Raw genomic sequence first — 27,916 nt, 5'->3', positions numbered from 1 at the left:
TCATAATGAAATATACATCCTGAAAATAAGCTCATAGATTTTTCTAGACAAACATTTCTGTCCAATGGGAAGCAGGAAAGGAGGCATGAGCAAAAAATTATTCTTGCTGAATGCCTTTTGTCTGTAATACTAGTGTAGAACATTCCTCATTAAAAATCATTAAAATTTTTTTTCATTAAATGTTATGGATTCCTTTTTATAGGTGCAACATGCACAGGTCACTTGGGGTGAGTTATGCAACTGCACAGCTGAGTCAGGGCTGAACCACAGAGTCTCATGACCTTTGTTTTGCTGTCATTCCCAGGCATAAACTCCTAGAACTGACTTTTTCGGAATTTCATATCTCTTATTTTTTCCATTATAAATGGCCCTTGGAGATGGGAAATAATTTGCGAATACTGCAATTCCAAACAGACTGGAGGTGATTTGCCTGATGAGCATGGTGTACTTTCAAGAGAATTACTGGGCATAAATGTAATTGTAGGATTATGTTTTAGAACTGTCTCACAGGGCACCTTCCTTCCCCTGAGGATTTTTAACTCTGCGATGCCACGCTGCTTTTGCCATGATTACTTTTATGAACACGACCAAAGCAAAATTCTCAAGTGAGGAATGTGTTGTGCCAGGAGAGAAAATGAGACCCTCCTCTATAAAAAAATTTATTAAGTATCCAAGACTGACTTTCCAAGTATTGAAGCCAATGTGAGCACCAGTTAATTTTAATGGGACAAAAAAAAACTGGCAAAAAATTATTGGACTTTGTCAAATTTGGCAAAAAGTCATGCTTTAACTTTTGCAAGAAAGAAAATATGAAGCCCAGCCCAATGGGACCATTGCTCACGTGCAGCCACACAAACAAGCAGAGTGGGTTTGATTTTGGTTCAAATTAATCTTATAAAATTGCACAGAAAAATTAAGAAATATCCAAACTAAACATTTCACGTTGGCTGAACTCAGAGTAATGCATTTACAACTCAAAATGGGCAGCTCGGATGCCTTTTCTCTCCTCCACTTTCCCCCCAAAACAAAATAATTAATCAAGAAAATGTAAATTATTCATGACTTGAAAAATTTTTGTCCAATTTTTAACACACACACAAAGGTTGTGATTCACAGTTCCACGGGCCCAGGACTTCTTGTTTAGCAACATTTTTCTCTAAAAGTAAAACAGGTTTGCATGCATAATCAAGTACCCCAAACCAAGGATAAACTATTATGTATGATTTCAAGCAAATTATGAGAGAAATAAACTTCATTTCACAACGATGTAAAATTCTTCAAATAAAAGCAGCTTGGAAAAATTCTAGTTAATGTCTCAAAATCTTAACTCTTAATTTCAAACTCAGTATAATCAGTTGCTAGAGTAGAAGGGGTCTTGCTCTATCTCTTCATAATTCTGAGAAGAATGGGATATTGGTTTAAATGAACTGGCCTTGACAGAGTCCCTCCTGATGGTGGTATTATTAAATGCGGATCCTGTGATTACCTTCATAAAACACAAAATTTTCATGGTGTTTATGTCTGGATTAGCTTGGGGATTTCTTTTAATTTTTTTAATTCTTAATTTGTTTTTTAGTCATACAAGTTTGTTTCTTTGGATAAATATGGTCTCCTCCAGGCTTCCTCTTCATTGTACAGAAGGAGACAGAATGTGTTGGTGTATCTTTGAGACTCATCTATAGTTAAGATGTTACAACAGCATAGCAACACCTGCTGGATTTAAACTTGAGCCCCTCCCTCTTTCTCTTCTTTCGTTTGTTATTTGTAGGATACAGAAGGCATGTGAATATGTGTGCATGTGTGTTTGTGTGTGTGCTTTCAAACATTTCCTGAGAAAAAGTGTGTCTTCAAAATGTGTGAGCAACTGTCCAGAAACAAAGCTAGATGCAACTTGTAGGAAGAGAGAAAGAGCAGCAAGCTTGGTGAGGAGACAATATATGGCACTATCTTATTAGATTTTTGGAGAGAGAAAAAAGTCTTGAAGGAAGTACCCCAGGAAAGGAGTGGCACATCTCACCTCCTGGTCCATCCTACCTCAATACTCAATGTCAGCCACTGTGCCTGCTTGGAGACTAGACACCATTTTTAGAACAGGTAAGGCATGCAGCCCTTTCTAAGTTTAGGCTTCACCTGGTTCTAGAGGCGCTCTTACACATCTGGACCTCTTAGCAGTCTTGAGCGGAAGCTCTATAATACTTCCCCCGTGGGAAGCTAGGAAAATATGTAAAGGAATCATGGACTGTGCCACCGAGAGAGAGGAGTAAGAATGAGATGTTACCGGCATCTAGCATCAGGAGGCTAAGAATGCTGAGTATCTGACACTGCCTGGGATGATCCATCCAACATGATGAACTCTAAAATGTCAGTGGTGCATGGTAGAAAATACTCTACCTAAAAGACCAGGCCCAGGAACAGGTGTTAAGAACTGACAGATCCATACAGGTCAAGTCAAGAAACACAGATGAATAAAACAGTGCAGGGTCTCAGAACAAGCATGAGAGGGAGGGATGGCCACTGACACTAGGAACTGGAGAAGCAATGGGGAATGACAGGACACTGACAGTTTTTGAATGCGCCCCCCACCTAAAGGTGTCACTGCTACTCAGCTCCAGCCATTGGTAACTGCACACAAACGCAAGCCCAGGTTGGGGTGGGACTTCAGAAAAAAAGATAGGAACCTAGACTTTTATGTGAAATTTCCAAATCTTTAAACGTTGGCAACTAATTCAATAAATTGTGTTGGCTAAACAAAATGTTGATGAGTAGATTGAACTCACAGAATGTCATTTTACCCTTCCACCTGAGTCATGAATTTGCCAGACTAAACAAATTCTTGCAAGTATGACCAAACTAAGGTACCCAAATGTCCACAGCAGCCCTGACAGTAAAATATCCAAGAGTCTAGGTGCCCCCGGCTAGAGAGTGATTAAACAAACCATGGTATATCCATACTATAGAATATTAGGAGGGTCCTTAGAACAGATGAAAACAAATTCTATAAACTGACATGGGTAGATGTCAAAATACATTAGGGAGGGAAAAACACAATTTGTTTTCTGGAGAATAATGTAACCTTGTTTATTTAAACATGATATATATGAGCCTGTATGTGCATAAGAATGGGAGAGCATGAGTGTGAGTTTGTTTGTATGTATGTGTGCGTGTATGCAATTATCAGTGAACAGGTATGATAGACAAAGGTCTGGAAGGATGTACACCAACTCTTGTCAGTGTGTCCACATGCAAAAGGAATGTGACTAACGTGAAACTAACAGAGAAGGGTGACCATTCAATTAGACTCTGTACACATCTGTAGGGTTTGAATTTTTTCAATGAGCATATATTGAGGTAATACATTATTATACATAAAAAATAAATAACAGCAGAGCATTTGACTCTGTGGGAGGTAAAGATTGTGCTTTTTAAAAGCAAACTGGTGGTGATTTTTTTTTTAAGCCACGCTGTGCTGAGAAACAGACCCTGAGCCTCTCCTTTCCTCTTCCTTTTGGCTGTCTCTAAGGAAGCTCAGTCATCTAATGGCACAGGACTTATTTCTCCTGCGCTCAGGATACCCAGGGAAACCCAGAGGTGAGAGGAGGAGAGATAGTTTTTAATACAGTCGCAGAAGATGTAGTCAGTGGACTTTGAGGGTGAAAAGATTTATAAAAGAATTCGATACAGCCCAGGAGTCTAATAATCAATAAAATTCTATCTCCAAGAAAATATTACAAAATGCGGCAAGAAGAGGGGGTTTGAATACAAAACCACTTTTACCAGCCAAAATCTTGACTTAATTAATAGATGTTCTTCCTCACCAATGAATTTTCACACATTTACGTATCCACAAGGACTGCTAGCCAATTCCTGTTTGCAAACCTTATTAAACACAAAAGTTCGGAGTGGTTGGTATTTTTGCTGCTGCTTTTTTTTTTCTTTTTTACTTCTCCCCCCACTACCCCCCAACAGCCACTAAAATAGAGATTTTCCTTCCTTCACATGATGACAATAACGTGATTACCCCACCACAGTTTAGCATAATGGCTCTGAAACGCTCATGGCACATTGCAGAGTTAAAGTGGAAATTATTAGGTAGCTCTTCTTTGTTATAATAATGATCACTCCACAAATAAAAGCTCTTCTCCCAAAGGTACTGCGAGGCACAAAATGCTAATTCTGGAGATTATGTGTGCGCTTTTATTAAATATTACTATGCCCTGTCTGTCTGAGGGCTTCTTTGCTCTGATTGTTTTATGAGGACCATGTTAATGTCATTCCCATCTTGCTAGCAGCAGGCACACATTTTAGCGTTTGCATGAGAGTTGATCAAAGGCCACGTGCTGGGGGAATTGCTGAGAAAACACGGACAAGTGATAAAAATCTAACAGATTAATTGGTTTAAATTTCATTTCAGGGTGTTGAACTTTGGCTCGAGACTCTAATACTACACCGCGAGTCAGGGCCTAATTACCAGATTTCCAATTTGCTTCTGAACAATGGTCGGGGTGAGGAAAAGCGAGGGAAGAAAGAGGAGGTGGGGGGTGGGGGGTGGAGGGAGGAAGAAACTGTTCAGCCTCCAGTACATATTTAACAGCGAACGTTCTGTGTGCAGACAGCGGTGCCAGGGGACTCTGAAGTCACCTGCTCTACCTCCTGAGCGTTTCTATTTCCTCCCCATAGCCGCGGAAGGCAGAAGAAGAAATCACAGATGCCCTCAGCAGTTTAAAATTTCCTGATGTACGTACAGGATCAATGTTACAAGATTCGAGGGCCTGCTTGCTCGCATCGGAGCACTGGGCTCTTTATTTGCAAGGTGAATTTATAAGCGGGAATTGCCACTCCGCCTCCAATAGAGATGATCTATTTCACGGGGAGAGAGCAAGGGCCAGGAGGACCATGTTTACCTCGGGGTTTATGGGTGGCCTTGGGAATAAGGGTTAATTGAGCTCAGAGGTGCCTGCCCATTGAGGTGAATTAGTGGTGTGTGCAGCAATCAGCGGGGTCCTGGGGCTGCTCTTGCTTTCGCCTCTGAAATCTCTTTGTGCCTCGATCAATACCTCACTTGTTTGGGGGGGGGGGGGGAGGGGTTGGAGAGGTGACTCGGGTTCAGCGTTTATCATCCTTTATCCCCTAGACCAGGCTTTTGAAACAGTTGATGTCCCGTTAGAGGGCCACTGTGGGTGCTTTTATTCCCCATTCCCGTATTCAAGTTCGCTGGGGAAACAAGCCTGGATCGGCTGCTAAAATGCACACATTTAGAAATGTTCTAATCCCATTCTAAATCTCAAGGTGAAATCCGACAAACACAGGTACAAGGTCCTTTCCCGTTTCCATCGTGTGTGGCTTTGAAAAGGATGTAGGCTTTCCTCCTCTGGCATTTTATTAACCAGAACTCTCAATGGATGAGCATTTCCACCGAACAGGTTATGGGTGCTTATAGTGGAGACAATGTCCGCACCAGCCCACGTGGCTTCTGAGTAAAGCCAGAAAGATGCGATTACATTAAGTGGATTTTCACATTCAGAGTGTTATAGGATTGGAATACAGGGAAGAGCACCAGCTGTTTACATTACACATCTACCCCTTCGTGTGACCTTGAAGTAGTCATTTACCTTCCCCTCTCTTAGCTGTGGCTGCCCCCTGGGTGCCCACCTCGTAGACTCGTGGCAAAATGCATCAAGTGCCTACATGTGCTTTGTGCCTGTGAGATAGTACCCTAGACGCTGGCAAGTAATTATTGTCGTTATCATCAGCTCCCCATTAGCCAGTTTATTTATTTACTAGAATGCCCTAAAGTCTCATCACTGAGAGAATGTAGTTTATTGGAAAACTTTCCTAGGAACTTCCAGTCCAGTGACTTACTAAGCAGCCAGTTCGATCCATGGAGGCGGTGGGGTTGGCATCCACACTTTGCCTGGAATGGATATTCATGGCAATCTTTTCAGAAATGAGGAATTGGCTCTAATTTTAGTGTCCCATGCTCCTGAGACTTGGCAGAAAAGGTTGCAAAACCCATGAGCTCAGTTCATTTCTTCGGGACAGTTGTGGCCCCATAAAGACTCAGGCCTTTCTCCCTCGTCTCTACTTGATTTGGGTGAAGTTGTGCCTGAGAGAAACCTGTTCAGAGACAATGGGGACACAATGTATCCCCACTTGGACTCAGCACACCAATATCCGGGTCTTTTGAGTGACATGACTTATCTGACTGCACACAGCTCAGTGCCACCAACACCAGTGTTCTCTGATCCTGACAACTGGCAGCTACTGGCCAGGAAAGAGGACCCGGTATTCATCCTAGGAGAAGATTGGCCCTCCTTGTTTTCCCCCTGTACAGGAGGCAAATCTATTCAGAGTCTACCCACCCTCTTTCTGGTGCCTTAGAAACCAGTAGCAGTTATGATGCCTGACCTGAACCCTAGCGCCAGCCTGTGAGAACTTCACTTGCAGAATCCTAATGGCCCCAAAGACTCATAGGCAGAAAATGGGCAAAAAAAAAACAAAAAACAAAAAAAAAAAAAAACTGGGTAGTTTCCTGAATAAGAGATAGCAATCTTTGTAACTCTTACTCTCTTGCTTTGAGGTACCAGATTTATTTCTGCCTTCCTTTTTGTTTTTCAGTAATTGGACTATGCAGTTAAGCATTTTATTGTTTATTAAGATTTTAATTTTGTTTTGTTATTGGTCTGTATTTACTATTCCACCCACTAGCATATCTAGATATTACTTGGCAAAGAATCATATATTATCTATGCAAAAGAGCCTCTGTGTGTGTGAGAGAGAGATGTTTGTCATTTTCAAGAGAAATGTAACCCATGATATAGAGATTTCTCAACTCCAGATGCAATTAAATCAATTAAATATTAAATAAGGAGATCAAGAATTTCAAGTGTTTTTCATCCTTTATTCCAAAGTGACTTCACTTGGCAAGGAAGCCCTTTGCTTTGACAGCATTAATGGTTCTCACAGAAAAGAGAAAAGGGAAAAGTCCTGATCACAAGATGGAGACACAAATCCAACACCCATCGATATCAAGGCAGGGTTAACTTGGTAGGGAGAACTAGCACCACGTGTAGCTAAACTTAGCACCATGGCTAAAGTCCAAGCTATGCCATTTGCTAAACAAAGACCAAGTCCAAGTGTATCTACCACCTGGATATTGTGTAGCTTTCCTATTCTATTCCGAATTAGCACAATTCCTCAACAGTCAGTGGACATGGCATTCGAGGAAGGGAAAAACAAATCTTGGTGTAACAATTGTAAGCTGAACATGCCAGGGCAAGCGCTTTTGTATTTCTAAGTTTGTCTACCTGAGAGCCACATCTGTACAGGTTCACTATACACCATTATTTAATGATTTAGCAGTGAAAAATCTTGACATTTTGATGCACCTATAACTTCTAAACTGCACTTGTTAAGACTTATTGATTTAATGACATGCAACACAGCATTGTTTCATAATATGTAAAAATAAATGTTTGTTAAAAACACTTTGGAAGCTTAGAATTTTATAGCTCAAGGGTGTGAGAATGTACTGTTCTCTGCCTCCTGTTTGATCTGTCACACCCAAAATTGAAATGCACAAAATATTAATCCTGGAGCAGCTAATAACATATACTACTATCAGCCTTCCTTATTTCTTCTCTCTCTCGTTCTATGATTGTCAGCAACACCATTGCAAAATAATGGGGAAAAATTATCATGGAGGGTGAGAGAATCCTCAAAATGAATTATTCATGGGTCCAATTGTGATATCCGTTGCAACAATAATACATTCACTTGCCTCTGATTCTACAATAAGTAAATAACTCTTTTCTTCCTAACAAGAAGAACTTTCACACACAAATTTATTTTTTTCCCAATTCTCCTGTTTATCCTGTTGTGAAAAAAGTTCTAGTTATCAAAGCCAAGGAAGAAAGGGAAATTAAAATAACTTTCCAAAAATGGACACCCAATCCTCTATAATAAAAGCCTAATATGCAAATTGACCAAACAGCAGAATGACCAGTCGCTATGACATACATTGACCACCAGGGGGCAGATGCTCAATCAATAGGAGAAAGCTTCGGTGTTGAGCATCAGCCCCTCTAGAGGAAGGCAACTGGTGATGGCGATTGGTGAGGCAGGGCCAGCCAGTATGCAGCACCAGGCCGCCAGCCAAGGTGGGTGCCAGCAGGGCCTCCTGATCACCCCACTTGCTGGTCACCCCTGATCACCTGCCAGACCTAGAGACCCCACCCTATATATTGGGAATGGTTGCTTAGATTTAAAAATTAAAACTCTAACACTAAAAAAACAGGATGATGCAGCAATGACATGCATGGACTCTGGCTTGCACATTTTGTGATCTGCCCTAATTCTGACACTTATAACTGTGTGACAAAGCCAATTACTTCTCTCTACTTCAGTATTTCCACCCATAAGATGGGGAAAATGGTACTAATGCCTCAGAAGGATCATGTTATATACTACTTTTTATAATCAGGGCAAAAAAAAAAAATGTAGCTGCTCATACAATAGCAAGATGCCTTTCACCTGTATGAAAATATGGTCACTGGAGCATGCAGTGTCCCAGATTGCAAGAAGGTGCAGGCCAGGCTGAGGGACCTGCCCCCCCCCCACCTGAATTTTGTGCACTGAACCTCTAGTATTGTATAAAGGAAACAATTTTCAAGTTAAAAAAAAAAAGTCACTGCTTCGTCAAGGAATACTCAAGTCTTGATTCACAAGCCATCGTCCTGGGTCTGGAAAATCATAAAGGCAAACATGAACAAGTCTAGTGGAAAATGGGTGACGTTAATCTTGGCTGGAGCCGTATTGTTAACAGGCCTTGAATGTTTGTGCCGGATTACCCAGATGGTCATACAGGAATCGGCCTGATAGGATTAAACCTTTATGCCGAATTCGGCTCCATCTGTCCGCCAAGGTTTCTCTCTCCTTATCTGAATATGAATTTTTAGCCTTCTTGGGTCTTGGAGCTGAACCTAAATTCAACATTAAAAAATAGACACATGCAGAAAATTTAACATTTTGTTCGTTAGTCTCCATTGAGATAAGCTTGGTCTTTTTTCTAGAACACATTTTTGGTGAAGAATTTTCCTAAGATGGAATTTAAAAGTTTGCAGATTATGCTTTGGTGGTGGTTGTTGTTAGAGGGCTTTGTCTTTCTCTCCTATTGAATCCTAGGGCCCATTCACATCCATGTCTTCTGAGAGGTTTACATGGACATTTGTCCATAGAGAGGGGAAAGGAAGAAGGGGCCTCCTCTCTGCAGAATCGACTGTAAGAATAGATGATCTGTAACTCTGAGCAGATGAATGATCCAGGCAGGATATGCTCATGTGTGTTTTGTTCTCTTTTCTTCCCATTACAAGAGGACTGGTATTAGTCATCATGTGACAAAATTAGCTTCAATAGCAGTTTCTATCATTTTCATTAGGTTTTCTGTGTTTTTAAGGAGGCTTTTTTTTTTTTTTTTTTTTTTTTTGAGGGAGGGGTGTAATTCAGAGCTTCATCTTGAATGAAACAGGCTGATGTCAGTTTTGCCCTCCTGTACATAGATCCCTAGAAATCATGATATTATTTATCAGCCACACAAGTTGGCTTGGGGCAAGTTTCAGGACAGAGCCTGCTAAGTTACCAATAGGCTGAAGTCTGGTAAATGGTTCTGGGGTTTCCAGACCTGTGACAAAGGAAGGAAGGGAGGGCTCTGACTGCTGGGCTCAGCAAAGCAGGTCAGTGTCAGAAACTTTCGGGCAAACAACATGCAAATGAGTAAGTTGCATGACAGAGGGATCTTTGAGAATCCTACTTTGTAGCTGGTTTAAGGCAATGTGATCATCCGATGCGATCAATGTGTGCTTGTGGTGGAAGCCACAGAGACGGCAGGCAGCCCACGGAGCCCTGGCTCTAGGAATGTAGCATCCCTCTGGCAGTCAGCTGGCTTCCTTCGCCTTTCCACCGTCCCCTGGACAGCATTGGCTCTGGGCTCTATGCTCTCATGAATGACAGGGTCAGTCAAGCAGCTCATCAAAGAAGTTAGGCTTTCCCACCCACAGGTCTAGGTTCTATATTTATGCAGTACCCTTAACAGGACAGTCAGGGAGCAGAGAGCAGTAAACCTTCCCATTCATGCTTCAATGACTTGTTCTTATTGGTAAGGATGGACGGTCAACATCTTGAAAACACACAGCTTTGGCTCCTTAAATCGACAAGAAGTCTAGTTGGGTAATAAGGGAGGTTTCCTTTTCGAAAGGAGGTGATGTTGTGTGATGAAGCCCACTAGAAAGTAATCTCTTGTAAAATGAACATGCCCCCGCACACAACCGTGTCTATTCTCCACATTTTATTCTAAGCAAGGACACCTGACTGGGTGTTCAATCCCATTACTTAAATCTGCTTTGCCCAATATAGTACCCACTAGCCACATGTGGCTATTAAATCTCATTTTCAATTAATTACATTTAAAAAAAAAAAAAAAAGAAATTTCCTTAGTCATACTAGCCACATTTCAAGTGGCTAATAGCTATATGGGACTTGTGACTATCATGTTGGGCAGACCAGAGATAGAACATTTCCATCATTACTGGAAGTTCTATTGGACAGTGCTAACCTGAGGATCATGTTTAAATACCTGAGCCTGTAATTGACAAATAATAATCAGAGCTACCATTTAGGGATGCCTTCCATAAACCAGGAGCCTTGCTAGAAATGATTACTCTCTAATACCACCACCAATGATCACAAAATCAAATGCTCATGGGCCAGACAGGAAGGTAAGTAACTAAAATTGGCTAGGGGTAACACCATGGGAGAGGTGGGGACTGCAGCTAACTAAAGAGTTTATACCTCATCTAAAAGGGACATAAGTCCTCAGTTTGATCAAACTGTTGTCATTTGAGAATGTGATTCCAGCCCTCTCAGATCTTCTGAATACAAACAGAATTTGCAAATCCAGATTTTCATATAAAGTTTCATTATTTTTCATTGCAAAGCAACAAATATATCATTTCTTTAGGCACCATACAAATTAAACCTAAATATACCTCAACTCTGGATTCAGTCCATGATCTGATTCACCCATGTGCAACTTCTATAAATCCATGGAGGGTCAAGAACCGATTTTTAGTTATTTATCTCTGCAACTACATAACTAATACTGCAACTAACTCATCAAATAAATGCAAACCACAACCATGGTCAATTCTACTTCTGATTGTTCGAGGCCTCTCCCAGAACCAGACAGCAGTCCCCAGCTAGCCTTCCTCTGCCATGCAGGAGGTTTGCTGTGAGCTGTTTGGGAGGCGAGATCCCTGCTCCTAAAGGATTTCTGCTGTCATCATGTAAAACAGCATAGAGAGTGATTCTTCAAGGAAACTCGATTTTGAATGTGAGCAGCATCTCAAAATCAACCTTGCCCAACCTTCAGCAATGCATGACTCCCACTTTGTGCTTTTCGGAAAATTAATTCTTATATTTCTCTCCAGGACCAAGGCTGCCACTGCTAATGTAGTTGAGTGAACTTTTATTCTGGAGAGCCTTATCGCCCTGAGCCAGTTTCCTCTCCTCCCTGACACATTCAGTGACGCTGCAACTCCAGTGTTTGTTGGAGCACAGATGTTCCCGTGGTGATGATCAGTGACATCACCAGCACAGGAATGTGTATCATCAAATTTATCCAGGCAGAGCTGCGAAGGCGAGTGGGAATTCCATTTCCATTTGAACTTCATGAGGAGTGACTCAGCTTTCTCAACAATTACTTGGTGGGATCTGGGCTTTTCACTCTGAAGTCCAAAGAGCAAACACTCACGCTTGCCTGTTTGTGATTCATTTTACTATGTGATTTAATTATGTGAAAAGTCCCCTCGACATATCAAAAACCGAGGTTAATTTTCCTCCCTCAGATGCCAGCTTTCAAAATGTTCCCACCCTGATCCAAAGCTTTCTGGTGTTTCCCATTAGCCTACACGATCAAGTCCACCTCATGAGTCTGGCCAGTTCTGCCTTCCAACCTCACTCCCCAGCTCTCCCTGACTGCAGGCAGGACTAGGCAGCAGCTAAGGCCACTGGCTCTGGCTTCAGGAGCCCTCGGCTTGCCTTCCAGCTTCATCACTTAGCAAATTACCTGGGCAAGTTACTTTCCTTAAGCCTCCATTTCTATCACTTTAATTGGAAGCAGTAATTATGAGAGAAGCCACCTCATGAGGTGGTTTACATGAGTTAATCTGCATGTACAGAGTGTACAATGAATAAAAGTGAGAGAGAAGACGACCAGAAGTTGCAGGAAAAGCAGGAGGAAGAAGGGGAAGAAGAAAATGAAGAACTCGATGACAAGCTCTCCATATTCACTGTCTCCAAACATACTTTGCACATCCCTACCATTTCTTTTTCAAGAAGGTTGCATCACTCACTTCTACTCAAATAGTATTTGCCAAGAAGACTGGTCTTCTGTGTGAAGCTACTTATTTCTGTCTCCATCCACACAACACTAGCCATTCAGTGAACTTCTTCATGTCTTTCCCATTCATCTGCCACTTACTGCACTTTTCCTTAAACTTTTATCTTGATATATGTATATGTGTATGTGTGTAGCTGCGCATGTATGTATTATGTAAATCAATCCTACTGTCAATCAACTCTATGCATCCCTTGAAGGCAGGGACCTCATTCATTCACAAACTGGATAGACAGTTCTCTGCACTTAATCAATACCTGACAATTAACTCGCATGTTAAGTTTTCAAAGGACTTGTTCATACATTATCTCAATTATTCTTAATATCAACCCTGAGTTGTAGGTAAGCAGATGTTAATCTAAATTTCTACTTTACAAATGAGGTACCTGATCTCAGAGACGCATTTGAACTTGAGACTTTGAGAATCCACATTGGTTGACAAAGTCAAATATTTAAAACACCCAAACTACCCTTAAACTGTGGTATTTATTTAAAATTCCTGTTCAGTTTGGCTAAAATCTTCACTGTAATCATATAAACTCAGCCAAAGTCCCATAAAATCTTAGTTGTGCAATTCCTTATTCCCAAGATAGAGGGTGGATATTTATTAACTTTACAGAATATTACTTCTCTGTTTCCAAGTAAAGTTATTTTCCCCTTAAGACTCAGCCCCATGTATGAATTATAGTAAAATCTCTCTCTACCTTCTTCTATTTCCAACTTCAAAATATGGCATCCTAATATAATGCTGCAGGTGCCAACTTAAACACAGGAACATTGAAAACACTGCCAGACTTCCAGGCTGAGAAGCTTTTCTATTGTTACAAGTTGGGCTGCTAAACACACAGAGTTTAAACATCTAATACCAGTGATAGCAGCACTGTGAGAACTTACATTTTTAAAGTGAAGGGTAGTTCCCCTTAACTTTCATTCTCAATATGGACATTTTCACCTCAATTATGTTCATTATATAATTTTGCGCATATACAACATAATAAAAGTTTACTGATAAAATAGGTTATCTTAAAACAATACCTTAATAACATTTTCCCCAACTGTTTTCTTTTTTTAATTTTATTTTCAACAATAAGAGTTGGATTCCACAGGCTTTAGCTAACCAAATCAAGAAGTGTTTCTAGGATTTTACCCAAGTTGAAAGGTAGAGGAATCTGAGGTACAACCTTATAGATTTGTTGCACATAATAGTTACTGGAAGAATACAGCTGGTTTGATGATTCAGCCAGATTTTAGCAAAGAATGACAAAAATTCTCTTTTTCTCCTCTACAAAGAAATGATAAAATACATTGGAACTGCTGAGATACATTCCCCTCACCCATCCTAATAATGTCCCTAAAAGCATCTACCTCAGGCCCAGCACATAGTAGTGCTCATATTATTGGCTTGCCAACTGTGCTCAAAAGAAAAATAGACAAAGAATAATAAGGAATTAAAGAAAGTTCACCATTTGTACCAACCACATTAACTTTAATCAGTCTTCTAAATAACATCTAAAGTCTACCGCTATTTGTATTTTATATATGCTCTTCTCTTGAAACTTTTATTACTTTGCCCCAAAGTTGATGAAAAAAAAAACATGTGGCCCTGACTGGTTTGGTCAGTGGTTAGAGCACTAGCCTGTGGACTGAAGAGTCATGGGTTTGATTCTGATCAAGGTCATGTACCTAGGTTGCAGGTTTGATCCTCAGCCCTGGTCTGAGTGCATGTAGAAAGCAACCAGTGATGTGTTTCTCTCACTTCAGTTATCTCTCTCTGTGCATCCGCCCCTCCCTTCCCTTCTCTAAAATATCAATGGGGGGAAAAAATATCCTTGGGTAAGGACTAAAAAAAAAGTCATGTGTTGAGAAGAGGCCCCAAACCTAGCATTGACTGCTTCGATTTCCCATGTTTTCCTGCTGCACATCCTCCCAGAACTACAGGTGACGAATGTGGCTTTGAATGACTAATGTCCAGTTGATTACAACTGTCTACTAAATAAGCCAGCAACACAGGAGCATATGTTCGCATATAAATATTGATTAATTTCACAGATTGGGATAAAAATATATTAGTACTTGGGTTCTGCTTTCATGCTTAGTAGTCAGATAAGTATTTGGCCAATTCAGATCTATTTCTATGCCCTGTGGGCTGGAGAGTGTTACTTTTGTGTTTTACTTTTCCTTCTCTGGTTACCATCTGGTTTCCCAGGTCTGTTAGCCTCTGTTATGACTGAACATACGTTTAAGCAGGATTTTAATTACTAGGTCATCTGTAGTAGGCTGGCAGAAAAGACCTACAATCCATGCCTCAGACTTTCTCTTGCTCCTCTCCAGGTAAATCTCTTTTTTTCTTTTCTTTCTGAGGATGCTCAAGTCATGCTGATGGCATCGTATTCATCTGATAAGGATGATGATCACCTAATTTCTATAAAGTTTCATTTCTGTCCACTGAGTATTTCAAGTTGCAGGGCTGGCACAGGGAGGCTGAGATGGGATGCCCGATAGCGTGACGTGATACCAGGATTTTTTATCTTAACCCAGAAAAGCACCTTCCCATATATCACTGCATATGCCAGCTAGCGTTCCCTGGGGATTGAGCACAGATCTGGCTTTTCAATTTGCCTTTGAGTAAAGTCGTCAATTTGCTTCCATTGAAGCAGGAATTATATTACGTGATCAAATAGCAAGAGAATTTCTTTCCACCTCTGAAGTATAACGTGAGGGGACTAGCACTGACTCAACAGTGGAAAAGAACAGTGGTGATGACCGCCTGTGTCAGCTACCTAGAGGTCCACTGCTACCTAACTCTTTTAGGAGCTTCAACAGACTCTTTGAAGGATGGTCTCAGTCTCCCTCATTGCTGAATGAAGAAAATAGTAGTGCCCTCCTATGGTGGTTGAGAGCATTACAAGAGACGATACCAAGTACTTAGCACTGAACCTGACAATAATAGATGCTCATAGCCTGCTTTTATAAGAGCAGAATTATCTTCACTGCAAACATTGGCCTAAAGCTAGCATTTTCCTGGGCAAAGAGTTCAGTTAGCCTGTGATGAAGAAAATACATTGAGTCATATCTCCAATTAAAAGAAAATCCAACCTAGGAGAAATTTCCAGATTTGTTTTCTCAGAAATGGATCTCAGACCCAGCACACCTTCCCAAACAGCCCTTCCACAAGCTTCTGATATTTGGTCCTCACATGGAATTTTGGACATGCTTTCCCCTCTACCAAGAAAGCTCTTTCCTCTTTGCTTGATGAAATGTTATTTTCATTTTAAATTTTAAAAGTGTCCCTGGTTCTTCGAACTTGGCTGAGTCCCCCTGTTGAAAGTTCTCTTAGCAGTCTATATTTTTCCTTATCATGCCTACCATCATTGCACTTTACATAATTCTGGATGCACTTACTTGCTTAATATCAACACTCAGATACACACATCCACGACTATATGCCTGATAATGTCAACAGCTATCCCTGCCTTGTTCACCTCTGCAAACCTATTGTCTAATACAGCAGGCAGCCAATACATATATGTTAAATAGATGAATGATTGAATGGGTGAATAAGCACATGCACAGAAGAAGAATGATCAGAATTGGTATGAGACTGAGGAACCAAACAGAGTAGCTTAAATGTTGAGAAGTCTTCCAGTGGTTATTAATAATTGTCCCTACACCCTCACTGTGCTTCCTCAGTGGATAAGCAACTGACTCCACAGAATCCAGTTTCCTAGGCTGACCTGGCCCTCACTCCAGCTGCAGACACTCTATTCTCTTGGGGGTTAAAATTAGCACCAGTAAGCTCCCCCTACAGTGGGTTCTCATCATGCAAGGGCCCAGGTGGATCTTGCTGACAGATGTTAAGGTTAGAAGGAAGGGTAGCAGCCAGATGAGAAAACAGAGCCACCCCCTTCCGGAGGTACCAGTGCTTCCTGTCTTTAGGCCTGGCTGGTTCCTGCCTGCCCCACCCCTCCCCCATGCATCAGTTTCAACACAGTTGCTGCTCTTTCTGTCATTTGAACTCAAATCCTTTCTTGGAAATTGATGGGCAATCCTGCCCCTGACAATGTCAGCTCTGCTCAGGGTCGAGCTGGCTCCATGTATATTATCATAATGCACTGCCTGGGTGGACCCGGCTGAGGCTCTCCTTGACTCAAATCCTCCCTTTCTACACTAATTTCTCCTCTTCAGCATGCAGACACTGCTTGTTTAAAAACCCAGAGTTAACAGCTTGGGAGACATTTGTGGTTTTCGTTTTTTAATCCTTACCGGAGGGTGTTTTCCATTGATTCTAGAGCAAGCATGTCGAACTGGTGACCCACAAGCCACATGCCTCATTTATTTGGCCCGTGTTAGCCTTTGAGTTTAACATGCTTATTCCAGAGAGAGAGAAGGGAGAGGAAGAGAGAGAGATATCAATGTGAAAGAGAAACATCAATTAGGTGTCTCTTGCAAGCACCCCTGGGGGAGAGGGCAGGGAGGGGGACGAACCCGAGATCTGGGTATGTGCCCTGACCAGAACCGAACCCACCACCCTTTAGGGAATGGGACAATGCTCTAACTACTGAGCACACAAGCCAGAGTGGGAGACATTTTGATTTTTAAAATCCTATGCAGACATTAATTCTGTTCTAATAGTCAATGAGCTAAAAATATTTTTTAAATAACAATATTTAACTTTAAAAAAATTTTCCCCAGGGTCCTTTTTCCTGGTAACTGGAAAGAATTACTACTTGCCCACCCTTAACAACTCTCAAACTGTTCTTTGCTGCACCTCAGTACCACTTACATTATGACTTATTATTTAGTTGCAATTCTGTTTATATTGACTTACTTTCTCCTTAAATTCAGTCTTGCCCTAAGCAATAATAGCTGTGAGACTTTAAGATGCTTTGGTGATTTTTTTTTTTTGATGTTGTTGGCTTTTTTGTGTTCAAATAGATAATTACATATACATATTTAATTTTTTTAAAAATATGTCTCCCCATCTCACATACTGCATGGGAAACCTAGCCTAAAGCTCCCTAGTGAACACTGAGTGGACTGAACACAATACCATCTCAGTGGAAGGAATTCAGAGGAAAGAACATCAGATTAGAGCTACCTAAGGCATATGTGGCTGTGTAAGCCACACTTTGTGGCTTTTCCAGGCCTCCTGGGACCCACTGTGAACCTCCTGCAGAAATGCCCATGGTGAAGGGAAGTTTGCCTTGGATCTGACCTGTGGAATGACCATGGCTTTGGAGGCAATTCATCAAGGCTGTGTGTATGGCACCTCCTATAAACAGACCTCTCACAGAATCATCAGGATTCAAACAACAGATCACCAGTGCAGCTCTACCAAGGCTGCACCCCTTTAATAGATGAGGAAACTGAGGCCCAAAGAAATCGAAGTACATATAACTGAAAATGTTCAGTCAAATATGACTCAAACCTACTCCTGGCCACACTGCTCCTAAAGATATTATCTTCAGAATGTGTGTGGCAACAAAGAGAAACTTTTATTGGTATATTCACCTCATCTGAATCCTCCAAAATTCTCCTGAGGGAAGGTACTCAAGCACGTAAGTAGAATGGGGCCCTTGGTTTAGAACAATCAATTAACGATCGCATAAACAAAACTGGAATTATGATGCTTTTGTAATCAAATATGAGATTATAAAATTAGTCTTTAAAAAAGTCTGCAATTGCCCAGCCAGTGTGCTCAGGGGTTGCATGTGGATCTATGAACCAGGAGGTCATGGTTCAATTGCCAGTAGGGGGCGTGCAGGAGGCAGCCCATCAATGATTCTCTCTCATCATTGATGTTTTTATCTCTCCCTCTCTCTGTCCAAAATAAATCAAATATAGATTTTTAAAAATAAAATGTCTGCCCATTTTCTGTCCAAAATATAAGCAGAAAGTACTGCTCTCCTTCCCCACACCATTGCCCACATATTTATTAAAGTAAGTTAGGTGTGGCTCATTCATTTTATTAGATCACAAAAAATATCTGGAAGTTTCCCACTATTTATGGGTCTGTCAAGAAATTTAAGACAACATCCTTCCAGAATGCATATCAGTTTCCCGTGTTACCTGGAGCATGAGGCTTAGTAACCCTTCAGTACCTTCACAAGGATACGGTCAGTATCCTAACACCTAACTCACAGTCTCCCAGTTTTCTCGTGATCTCCTTTTTCTCTGCCTTGCATACACGCCAGAGAGCCCATATGGTCAACATATGATATCTACAGAGATGAATTAGAAGATCCTTGCAAATAAATAAAATATTCTCAGCCTCCTTGTTAACTTGCCAGCCCTAAAGACAACATGCCAGTCATCAAATAAAGTCAGCATTTTCTTTATTTGACTAGCACAATGTGATATAGCCACGGGAAGAAAACACAGGTTATTGAAGGAAAATGAACTCTAAGGTAAACATAAACATACACAGCATGCCCATCAAAAAATAAAAAGATGTGCTCTGGGCTAACGTTTGAAAGGTCTATTTAAGACCAGCATAAATTGCCTTCCTTGTATTGGGAGAGAAAAAAAAAGGAACATGAGAGAGGAGATGAAAATAATTTAAGAATCATGTTCAGAGCAAGTGGTAGGGGTTCCCTGGGTTTGACCCACATCCACAGCTTATGTGCTGTGCATCTCTGGGCAAGTTGCCTAACTGCTCTTTAGCCTCAGTTTCTTCATCTGACAGTGGGGTGTCTATAGCAGCTATGTGCCAGCATGAGAAGGGCTCAATGAATGTGTATTGTCATCATTCTTAATACTTCTACTATTACACAGAGCTATATGGTTAGGTAGATCTGGGATCCCGTCCCAGGTCCACATAGGATTAGTGTTGTGTCTTTGGATAAGTTACCGACCCTCTCAAAAGCTCAGTTTTCTCATCTGTAAAATGGGGATAATAATTATTAAAGGTCCTTATATGGGTAAGGATTTGATAAGATTGTATAAATAAAATGATCACCACAGTGCTGGCACATAGTAAATGCTCCATAAGTGTTAGTTTCTATTAGTCCAAAAATAACAATGATAGCAATAATAATACATATTACTACCTGGCCTGATCATCATCATTAAGCCAGACAGTAAAGTCTGAGCACTGTTTCTCCTTTGTCACCAATGCTGTTGGTGGTGTCATATTCAAACAAGGATAACGTAGACCACCTGCTTCGCAGTGACCTGTGGCTCATGAACACTTTAATCTGCCTGACCCTGAGAGTCTGCTGGCTACCAAGTTCCCAACACTTCTGGCATTACCTGCTCTGAGGATTATTCAGGGAATACACTGAAAGTCAGTCTTCACTTAGATCCTTGTTCATTATCTTGACTTCTTGCGGAGTCCTTTCCATTGTGAGGAAAGACAAAAGACATGCTCCCTATTGCTCAAAGAAAAAGGCCTGATTTGATGCTTGAAAATCTGGGGCCATCATGCTCTGCTTTGTGACACATCTGGGTATTCTTAACCTTAATGTCCTGTTCTTACATCTGTCTTGCTTTCTCAAATAGGAAAATCAATTGATAAGATACAATATGCCACCCTCAGTAGCAAAAATTGCTGCTGCTATTGTTCTACTTAACTTTGGACCCTTCACCAAAATGCTCTTGCCAAAGGAGACCTGGCTGGAGTTCTCACTGAAACTCTAAGTGCAAAGCTGTGAGTCCCTCATCCTCTGCCCGTGTGATCTGAAGGTGCGTTTCTGTCAGGAGGCTGGAGAGATTTCACACACAACCTTCTCATGATCCTTGGGATCCCAGAGGTCCCTGCAAGCCTAGGCCAACCTGGACGGCACAGGCATCAGGGGTGGACCCCCCGTTCTCCAACATACTGTGTAACCAAGTGACCTTTTAGTTGTGCAACGCCTGATTTTCACCCTTGCCAGCCAGCAGAGAGTACTAAATGGCTTTTGACAGAAAATAGCTATGTGGCCTGAGCCGGTTGGATCTCCTCTCTGGGTCTCTAGGAGATTTGTTGCATGGCCTCCATACTTGAATGGCTCTTCACTCAGCATGTGCTGTGACTCGGCTATTGACCATGGTGGCAGAGGAGAGAGACATTTTGGGAGGGTGCATTTCTCTTTGTTGTTTGGTTTATTTCCACTCAACCCATTTTAATTTTTGGACCAGACAAGTAATTTACATTTCCTAGGTCAAATAACAGCAAGCCCTAAAAAGAAAAAAAGGAAAAAAAAAAAAAAAGAAGAAAAAAAAGGTCTCTACAAGTTCAAAAAGAAGTCAATAGGTAAACTTTTTCTAAGCTAATTATGAAAAAGAAATAGTGAATTCATAAGCCAAAGCCATTGAGGAAAAAGAACCCTCAAATGTTAGACTTTCTTCTTATTTTGAACACACGCACTGTTGATGGAATGAGAAGTGATCAGGGGGACGGCTTCAAGACACAGCCAACTCCCTGGTGAACTTCCAGAGGCTGGCAGAGAAGGGCAAAGTTATAAGCAACTCAGAGCAATCTTGCCCTGGGCTCTCATGACACAGAAGCAGTTCATGTAATTATAACTGAGTTCATCAAATCCCTGCTTGGTTGGTTCCCTCCACTCCACCCCCATTTCACAACTGCCACAACCAGGGCCTGGGCATCCCATGTGGGCCTGAGTGACCTGGCCCTCAGCAGCCAGCTCAGCCTCCTCTCCTGCCATCCTCCCGGTGGCTGGAGCAGCAGGAGCCATCCCTATCTCTTTTGGTGCCTTGAACTCACTTAGCAAAACAGCCTTTGTATGTTCTGTTCTCTCTGCCTGAAAATTTGTTTCTGTCCCCTTTGCCTGGTGAAGACTTACTCATCTCTTAGGTTTGGGCATAAATGTCATTTCCTCATAGAAAGGCTTCCCTGACACCTCACTCCTCTTGTCATCCCTCTTTTATGCACAACTCTAAGGAGTTAGAAGTTTTGCTTAATGTTTTTCTTCTCTATTTATATCATAAATTCTTTGGAGACAGTGACTGTATCTGCCTTGGATGGCTACTGTACCCAGCTTAGTGTCTGGCATGTAGTGGATGCTTAGTATGAATGAATGGAGGAAGGAATATTTGAAGTTCACTGTGCTGACACCTTATTCTTTGGCTAAAGATCCAAAGGAAGGGTTAACCTAGAAATAGCCAGGGGATTTCTCTGTTCTCCTCAAGTCCTGTCTTTCCAGAGGCATCTCTTGAAATAGGTGTCAGACTAGGGAAGGCATGTGTCAATGCTTCAGTTCAGAACACCCCAAAAATGGGCATGTTAAAAGGAGGTCTAAAGATGACCCAACCCAGACCTCATTATTAACATACAAAATGGAGGCCACGGAAGCAAAGTGGACTTCCCAGAGTCACCCAGCTCGTTAATGGCAGAGTCAGGACCAGAATCCAGCTCTCCAGTCAGACAGGTGGATGCTAGTTCTCATAGACCCAGCTGAGATTCACTGGCTCCTTCTTATCACCTCGTTAACAGAGGGGAGAAGAGGAGGCTGGCTCCATTCTGTTGGAAGCTCTATGCTGTCTCCCAAGGAGTAATCTCCAGGCCTGACCCATCTCTCTCCATGTCCATAAAACAGCAAATTTAAGTGCAGCTGGGCACCGGGAGGCAATGGGACCGGATACCCAGGGGCAAGCAACGGAAGCAAACACCGCTTCTGTCTGGAGCAGAAGGATTAAAGAAGGTCAAACGCTAAAGAGCAAGAATAACACCATATTGTCAGGGACAGCTGGGAGGGAACACTACAGTGGAAAGGTCAGAGCTAACTGGTGGTGGGGCAAATGGGATTCTATTTCTCTAATGCCATAATCTTAGCAAGGAGAAGGCCCTGTGATTCTGACACAACTCTTCTACAAGGGCTTTTAGTTTGACCAAATCCCACTTTTGTTTTTATTCTGTTTACTTTTGGATCCTGGCACAAGTATACTTCACATCTCAATCTGTATAATTACATTGAAGGGAAATTCAATTCATTCATATCTGATGCCCACAAAAGCTAAATGTCCATCGTTTTCCATTTTTAAAAAGTAGGGGTGTGTTAAACCCTCTGTATTTGAGCCAAGAAGCCAAGTAGGACCCCAGGTAAGAACTCATGAACATTAAAATGTTCATCTTCTAAAAATTCTTGATTAACCACAGTTCTACTTATTTTTAAAATAAATATGAAATATACAACAACACAAATGCACAACAATAATAAATATCCCTAAATACGAACAGCTGACTGGGGCCTTATCTCCCTGCCCGCTCAGACATCCCCGGTGATCAGGAATAAATAGTCCGTAAAGGGGGAAGAGTGGAGGGAAGAAAAAAAGGAGGAAGTGAGAAAAACACATGCACATCAAAATTTTTAAAGTCCCCTTAAAAAAAAAAAAATGAGCATTTAAACTGCTTGTCAGACGGCTTCCTGACAAAGCCACTGGAGTGTCTTCACTAGCATTTGCATAAACGCTGCCAGTGAGTTCACCACAGCTGCGAGCGCTAATGGTACATAAAGCAATTTAGTCACTTCTCCCGGCTCGATGTCAGGATGATGAGCACCAGCTCTTTGCCTTGTTGCATATTAGATCATTAGGTAATAAAGTGTTAGCGCGTGCAAGCTCACAGGGGCCCTGCACTGTAGCTCTGTGAGGGCACCGCATTTTGCCATGGGGGTGGAAAAGATAAAGAAACTAATGCCACAGTTGTCCTTAAACCCAAGTAAACACAACCTGAAAGTCAGGAGAACAAGGGCAATGTTAACACTCGCCAAGCCCTTCGAAGATCCCCACTGCACAGTCCCAGGAATTTGCCCACGTGAGGGGGACACAGGGCAGGCACACAAGCCAGAGCTGTACACAACCGTGGTGGCAACAATTCAGTGCCTGGCCCTATGCCTGCACTTTTTCAAAAATTGGAACACTGAGAGCAGTTAAGTCCTGAGGCTGCCTCTCTCTCCAACCAGACCTCTCCCATAAAGCTATTGCTTAAGGAGGAAACCTCACTACCTTAAACTCTCCCGTACACCTCAGTATTTATGAATGAGGAAAAAGAGGCTGAGAGCAGTTACCAACAGCTTCAGCAAGCAGGGATTCATTCACCCTCTGTGGATCACACAAGATTCCAGGAAATAAATTTGCCTTTGGCAACTCTTTTACTTGAAATACGGGGACAGTTATGTGAGCACAAGGGCGGTGAGTGTGTGGGTCACACAGGGAGACTGCATGAGTGTGAAGCATGGTCTCTATTTCTCTCATTCACAGAAAGATTTGAGCCAAGAAAGGGAACTTTCCTCCAACTGTCTGACATGCAGGATATAAATAGAGATGTGCAGCAGCTCAAAATAATTTAGGCTACCTGTAAATGAGAAGGTGAAAAGCCCAGAATGAGGGAAAACGAAGGCTCCTACAGGTCACCTAAGAGGCAAAAATACCTGGTAGTCACACTCTGCAGTAGCTGCTGAAGTGGAGGGGCCAAGGAGTGGGGCGGGGTTCCGCAAGTCTTCAAAAGGGCAATTGCTAATAGGATTTTTCAATGGCCAGATAAAGCATTACCATACCCAAAATCAAACGTGAGTTAGCATCATAGGCCCACACCCACACACCACCAATGAAAGCCCATCGTCACCCTTTGCTGAGTAGATATGTATGTAGCTATCAACTTGAAGTGTCCACATGAGTGGGTGGTTATGTGTGGTTGGTTGATTCATTCTACAAAGAAGCAGATTTCCATGGCACTGTTGTTACTAAGAGCTTTAAGGGGCTGTCTACCCTTTGAATCTTCTGGAGAGAAGTGAAGTAAGGCTTTGGAGAGCGGGAGGCCCCCTAGCTAAAGGAGGTAGGACACCCCCACATCCTCAACAATGATTAACCATTAACAAATAGTGAAATGTCATCATTTCTTTGAATCATTCGCTAATAATAACACGGCCAGTTGTGGACTGCTAAACTGAAGCAGATGAATAAAATATTGTCTTTAAAACATAAAAAAGCCTTGGCCAGGTAGCTCAGTCAGTTGGAGTGTCATCTCAGACACCAAAAGGTTGCAGGTTTGAGTCTCGGTCAGGGTACATATCTAGGTTGCAGATTCTATCCCTAGTCAGGGTGCAAATGGAAGGTGACCCATTGATGTTTCTCTCACATCGATGTTTCTCTTTCTCTTACTCCCTCTCTTCCTTTCATTCTAAAAATCAATCAAAACATATCGTCAAGTGAGGATTTTAAAAATAAAAAATAAAAAGCTTAGGATAATATAATATCATAACTAAAATATTAATGTGTATGCCTAGAAATAAAAATATTAAGCTGGGAGAAGTATAGAGACTCCAAATTGTCAGCCCATGGCTATATTCCTCCTGGTGACTTTTACCCCCTCTTCTCTCTCCGGGGTTTAAAATTTTGTAATTAGTTACCAACAATTAAAAATTAGGAGTCCTGCCAAAATGGAACATCTGGCCCCACTGGGCTTTCACTCCCCTTGGTGACAACTGCCTGGGGCTGAGGCGGTGGAGCATGTCTCTTGTTCCGCAGTCTCCACCCAGCCCACTTCCCCTGTGTGTGTGTGTGACCAGCCCCAGCCTAAGGGGGTAGCCATTTTTCTACCCCATCCCCCACCCTGAAGAACATCACCTTTGTTTTACTAAGAAGGAAACTAAGGATACCAAAAGATATAAGATGACTTGTTCAAGGTCACACCAAGGGTAGAGGTGAAACTACAAATTCAATTTAGGTTCCCTGATTCCAATTATAAGACTCTTTCCAACTCATCATGAAGTGAAATAATGTTCCTGACCTCCACACCAAGAGGTGTCCTTTCTACCTGGTTGTTTTCTGCTGTTTGTGTTGGTTTCTTTGGTGGAGGGTCGATTGGCCTGGCACCTGTGTTCTCTCCCCTGCTTCCCTAGGACAGGAATGCATGCAGAGTAAGCTCTGCACTTGGAGCACATGTGAACCCATGACTGGCACATTTCAAAGTGACTTCAGTGTGTCCCAGACAGGACAGTAACTAACCAATCACAGTCAAAAACAAGACTTCAACTTTTAAGCCAGAGCTCTCCAAACTGTGCCCACTAGTGTTTACTTATCTTTTCCTCTTTCCTTTTACCTAAACATCTTCATTGCCTTAAGTGAGTCCAAAGGTATTAAGAAGGCAATAATACCGTAAAGTGAGGATCAGAATAATTTTAAGTACAGAAATGGAACTGTGAATGTAATCATGAGCAAGTGTTTCAAATGGCCTCCTGCAAAAAAGTAATATCCATCCATCTCAGCACTAATGAAACCATAAAGTAACAGCTTTTGAAAGATGATGGTTTACCTTAAAAAGCCTGTAAAACTGGATGTAGTGAAGAATCCCTTCTGAAAGAGTTACATCTGGCTAATTAATAAAAAGCACAGTTTGTGTATTCCATAAGCACAGGCAAATAAAATCAGGCAAAGGATGATGATAGTGGTGTGTTCATTCAAGTGGGATGCTGCCAGGAAAGGGCAATTTCTACCTTGTGGACTACATCATGGACTGCTCACGCCCATGGAAAAGTCAGGCCATCAGTGGTAATTTGTATGGTAGTGTTTTACAAAGAATCCTGCTGATCTAGCAAACTGGAAAGTGAAGTAGGGAAATGAATTAAGAGCTTAAAAAGCAGATGGTAAAAATCTAACATGGTGATTGGTATCGAGTAGGCTCAGTCACTGTTTCTTGGATGGATGGATGGATGGATGGATGGATGGATGAAAGATGGGTGTATTGATGGATGGATGAATGGATGGACAGGTGGATGATAGACAAATGAATGGATGAACAGAGAGATGGATGCAATGAGAAGACGAATGGATAGAATTTGCATTGATAATGGATAGATGGACAGATGGAAGTATGGATGATACGTTACCAATACATGTAGTGCTGAAACATTCACACATATACTCAGTTGGACCATGGTTCTTTTGAGTGGCATTCACTTTTCTTCATTTAAAATTTTATCTGGTATCCTCCAGTTCACTCGAAGGCACAACTCATTAGCCATAAATTTAAGACAAATGTGATTTCTCCCCACCAAAGGCTACCTACAGAAAGTAGGCTCTGCCATGTGGTGATGAGGGTCTGCACAGGGCATGGGAGAAACATTTAGTTTGGGCTGCATATTCAGATACTGCCTCCAACCTAGCTTTTAAATTTTATCTCCAAATGCAGTTAAGTATGTAGTCACAGAGATACACCACCAGCAAGGAGGATGGAGTTCATTGTACAATCAAGTCAACTGTAAGCTCAAAATGTGTCATGATTTTTGTGATCCTGCTTTGGTCTTTATTTGTCAGTCAAGTGGAAGTTTAAAATAAAGCAGGGATCCAGGTCTCCTTCTGACTTAAAAGGAAAGATAATATCAACCAATTTCCAAGGTAGAAAACTGTGCAACAGGCAAGGGCAAGACTCAAAGATGTCTCCCTGTCTTCTTCAACAGGACATTGGAAATTTGAAATGGGGTAGAAAATGTGGTGGAGTTGGAAGAAAGAAACCAAAATAAGTTCACAGTTAAAGGTAACAATGTCAACCAATGAAAATGATTTGCCTACCATGTTCCAGATAAGAGGGCGTACCTTCCGAGGGGTCAAGCCTCCGAGCCCTCCGCCCATGCTTGGAGTTATTGTGGACAAACATGTTATCAGAGACTGCCAGGACATGGCCATCCACATTGACTGTCGTAGACACCACGACCTGGAGACAGAAGAGAGAGATGAATGAACATTTTAATATAAAAGCACGGAGGGTAATAAACTCAAGTTAAATAAATAACAGCTGGGAGCTGAAGAAAATTGCATCGCGATTTCACATAATAACTGGTGCTTATGCTGTACAACTCTAACAAGAGGAGCTATTGATGAGTGGGTCTCTGGCATGGAACGCTTTTGATGCAGTTTTAAGTAAAATTGCACAGTTTATAGTTATACAGCAGAAGGTACACTGTTAACCATAATTTTAACAAAAGGATCTTTATTAGCATATTTTTTTTTTTTACACAAGGGTGGTTGTGTTTCACCTAAATTACCCTTCAGTTTAGACACTGAAGCAGATATCACAGTTGATCATGCAAATAAAAAATCTTTTGAATCTTTAAAATATCCCTCTCTTCCCCCTCCTTCCCCTGTGTCAGGGTTAAGAGGAGAGAGAAAAGAAAAAAGAGAGGTTTTAGGGAGAGCTGGGATGCAGCTTGCTCTCCTGGCTGTCTTTTTAGGGGATTCTTGTACCTTTTTCTTCCTGCATTCGTTCAGTTAATTGGACCAAAGCCCCCCTTGCTACCATCACCACTACTTCCCTCTGCCCCCTGCTAAAAAAAAAAAATCTCTGCTAAAGAAAGGTCTTAGGTCTGTGTTTCAAAGCTCTCCCCACCTCCCCTTGACCCCCAAATGGTGGCATGGGCCCAGGGTACAATTCACATACTCTGGCCACCTTATACACTGATTCTGAACTCAGTTTGCCGGAAAGGTGTTTTTTTCTCAGAGAATTTTGACTAAAACAATGAGAAGAAATGACCT

General features: G+C 41.7%; 1 protein-coding gene across 4 annotated transcripts in view; it reads right to left on the bottom strand.

Annotated features, from left to right (window-relative positions):
* The window catches only part of EBF1 (EBF transcription factor 1), a 386,949-nt gene that overhangs the window by 103,474 nt on the left and 255,559 nt on the right, over positions 1-27,916 (bottom strand). For 2 of the 4 annotated variants that reach the window (XM_084884650.1, XM_084884651.1), the window contains exon 8: positions 26,981-27,098. In XM_084884650.1, coding sequence (XP_084740776.1) covers positions 26,981-27,098 — 118 coding nt within the window. Of the gene's footprint in view, positions 1-26,956; positions 27,099-27,916 lie in introns of all 4 variants that reach the window. The other 2 variants (XM_084884648.1, XM_084884649.1) reach the window with 1 other exon arrangement.

The sequence above is a fragment of the Pipistrellus hanaki genome (genome assembly GCF_964339955.1).
Source record: "Pipistrellus hanaki genome assembly, chromosome: 5".
Lineage (NCBI taxonomy): Eukaryota > Metazoa > Chordata > Mammalia > Chiroptera > Vespertilionidae > Pipistrellus > Pipistrellus hanaki.
The sequence above is the reverse complement of the archived record's forward strand: the minus strand, read 5'-3'. Positions and strand labels throughout refer to the sequence as shown.